This window comes from Monosiga brevicollis, genomic scaffold, assembly GCF_000002865.3.
Source record: "Monosiga brevicollis MX1 MONBRscaffold_3 genomic scaffold, whole genome shotgun sequence".
NCBI lineage: Eukaryota > Choanoflagellata > Craspedida > Salpingoecidae > Monosiga > Monosiga brevicollis.
In genome coordinates, this window is record NW_001865040.1 from 812,709 (window position 1) to 815,855 (window position 3,147).

The 3,147-nt window shown below is 53.5% G+C and overlaps 1 protein-coding gene across 1 annotated transcript in view; it reads left to right on the plus strand.

Annotated features, from left to right (window-relative positions):
* Positions 1 to 27: 27 nt before the first annotated feature.
* The window catches only part of MONBRDRAFT_31182 (uncharacterized protein), a gene marked incomplete at its 5' end in the record, with an annotated part of 4,978 nt that continues 1,858 nt past the window's right edge, over positions 28 to 3,147 (plus strand). The window contains 5 exons of the mRNA XM_001742967.1: positions 28 to 129; positions 259 to 326; positions 439 to 1,843; positions 2,635 to 2,865; positions 3,047 to 3,115. Of these exons, the coding sequence (XP_001743019.1) occupies positions 28 to 129; positions 259 to 326; positions 439 to 1,843; positions 2,635 to 2,865; positions 3,047 to 3,115 (1,875 nt within the window). The remainder of the gene's footprint in view (positions 130 to 258; positions 327 to 438; positions 1,844 to 2,634; positions 2,866 to 3,046; positions 3,116 to 3,147) is intronic.

The window sequence follows — 3,147 nt, forward strand, 5'->3', positions numbered from 1 at the left end:
CTAATGACAAACTGCCATCGACGCTAGATGTTCACGCAACGCACCGTTGTGGATGAGGATGGCTCAACGTCCGTCAAGCCTCTCAATGCGACCGTGTTCCCTGCTTTTACATCCTTTCCCACCCGCAAGGTAAGGCTTTGGTTGTTGTGTGATTGGCTCCATTGGTCGGTCGTTCTTGCTTTAATTCCTTTTGAAACTGGTGGCTGCAACGAATGGTCAACATCGTTTTTGATTGTCTTTGGTTGGTCTGTCATTTAGACATTGAAGCTGAACATCACAGAGGACTTTGAGTTTGAGCTCAAGTATGGTGCCAATGCCAGTGATGGGTAAGTGACTGATCCGCTCTGGCTCGGATGGGCACTTCTGCATTGATGTGCTTGCTCAATGGAACTTGAACGCTTTTGCCTTTTTGTCTGCTGCCGCTGTCGCCGTGCTTAGCTTGGCAGGACTGTTGGTTGGCACGCACGCTGTGGATGGTGTGGCTGCCGCTGTGGCCGCGCATCCCAATGCCACCTTTCAGGGCGTCAAAGTGCGCTTTGAGCTGGATCTCAGCGGCCTGGTCAACGTCTCGCGCATTGAGGTGCAATTCGAGGCCGAGGCCGAGGAGGAGTCAATGCTGAAGAAGATTGGCGACTCGATTGGCCTAGGCAGTCTGTTTGGCGATGGCGAGAAGGCTGCTGAGGATGACGAGTCAGAAGACGATGCCGCTCCTGATAATGGCGCGACAGACGGTACGCCTCATGCTGAGCCGTCGCAGGAGAAGCCGGCCGACTCAGAATCCAAGCCGGCCGAGAGCACCGAGAAGACAACCACAGAGGGTGCGACCGATGATGCCGGTGACAGCAGTAATGCAACCAAGACCGAAGAGACGAGCCAGCGGAACACTACGACTGCCGCATCTGCCAAGGCAACGAAGGAGAACAATATTCGCGTCGTCTTGGAGGATCGTCATACTCTGCACGATTTGCGTGGTTTGGTTGGCGCTGCGTTTACCGAGGCGCGTGCGCGTCTGGTAGCGCTCAAGGCTACCGAGGACCGTAAGCGCCGTACTGAGAAGGCGCAGAATACTCTTGAGACTTTCATCTACACTACCCGCGACAAGTTGCTGGAGGAAGAGTATACCCGCGTGACGACCGACGAGTTGCGTGAGTCTATCAACACTCGCCTCGGCGAAGTCTCGGACTGGCTGGATGAGGACGGCTGGGAGGCGGAGTTTGAAGCCTTTGAAGAGCACCTGGAACAGCTCAACGGCTCGATGAAAGACGTGGAGTACCGCGTGCGAGAGATGCGAGAGCGCCCTCAGGTGTTGGCCGATCTGAAGCAGACACTGAACATGACGATCACCTTTGTGGGTCGCATGAAGACCATTGCGGCCAACCAGACGCTGCACGACGCCCCGGAGTGGTATACCAAGCGCGAGATTGAGGACTTGGAGCAACTGTACAACGAGACTCTGGCTTGGTTGACCAATAAGACGACAGAGCAGGACGCAGCACCTTTGACCGAGAATCCCGTACTGAAGACGTCAGCCATGGTCAACAAGAACAAGAAGCTCATGCGCGAACTGATGTATCTCGTCAAGAAGCCAGCCCCCAAGCCCAAGAAGGCTCCCAAGGTGAATGCCACCACGACTGAGGGCAACAGCACTGATGTGCCCGAGACAGATGAAGCTGATGTGATTCCGGACAAGGATGCGGGAGCGGAGGACGAGGCGGGATCGGCATCGTCGGATGACGCTAGTGTCGATGCTGATGCTGATGCTGATGCTGATGCTGATGCTGATGCTGATGACTTTGATGGTTCTGATACGGCTCCAGAGGAGCAAGCAGACGCGAAAGCCGAGGTGTGTGCGTCCTTCATCTTGCTTCCTGGCTTTCCGTTTGGCGTGTCTTTTTGCTCACTTTTTTCTTCTTCTTTTTTTTTTTTTTTCTTGACTGGATCTATTGCAGGATGAAGATGATGTGAAGGACGAGCTGTAAACGCATTGTATTAGAACCCTTCGTGTTGTGCCTCTGCTTGAGGGTGCTTGTTTTGCGTGCGTTTGTGCTGAGCTGCTTGAATTGTCGTTTCAAGCGTTCTTGTTTGGCGATGCTTGCTTGCGTCCGCGCGGCGTGCTACCGCATTCGAGCGGTGCGCTCTCCATCATGCCGTTTGGTGCCATCGCAAGTAACGTCTTCAGAATTGATGCAGAGACTACCTTTCACCAATATTTTCGAGTGTGTCTTTCACCCCCGACTTTTTTGTGACGGTGGTATACGACTGTATTCTGGTTACAAAGTGCGTCGCCCGTATTTCGTACTGTCACGTGTGGAGCATTTTTCGCGTAAAAGGTGAGTAGATGGTCACTTTGTGGTACGTATAGCGGTATGCTAGAGTTATGACTTTACCTAAGTCTAGCAGCTTACATTTTACTGGGGGTTTGCCGTGTCTTGGCGAGTACAACGCACAAGACCCAACGGGCATGAGGTAGCAAGAGCTGGGAGCCAGGCATTCGACGAGGAGAAGAAGCATGTTTGTGTTTGATCTGTCTGGGGATAGTGCTCATGGCATTTCGCGCTGGTGGGAGCACGCGACTGAACTCACGATCTTGATCTTGTGAATATTGAATCAACTTTTGCTCGATTGATTGGGTAGACCTGTCCAAAGGGCCGGGCCACCGTCACACAATACGTGTGTGACAGAGCGCTCACTGGAGTGCAGCCCCGCGGCGCCGAGGGCTGGCTTGACCCGTGGTGCGTGACAGTCCAGCGCCACGAAACGCAGGCTGCCTGTCGCGCCGAATGGAGCAAAATGCCATGCGCCACGAACCAAGTCCCCGTTCCTACCCCTGAACAAGCCGCATATCAGCGTCATGAGATTATGGGCGTAAGTTTGACGCCGAAACTATTGCATTGACCTTGATCTTTTCATGAGGAATATCGCTGCAGATCCTGCCTTCTGTGTGATTGCCGCTTGCTTTTGAACGACTCTTTTTCTCCACTTACCCAAGACCTGCCCCGCTCTGGCTTACGTCTTGACTTGGCGGCGTTGCTTGATCGCATGGTAGTTGACACACTTTAACATGGCTACTTTTGTGGAGGACGGCGATCCAGCTTGCAACCCCACCAACTGGAATGTGGGTGTCCATAGCTCACACGCCTCCCTTTT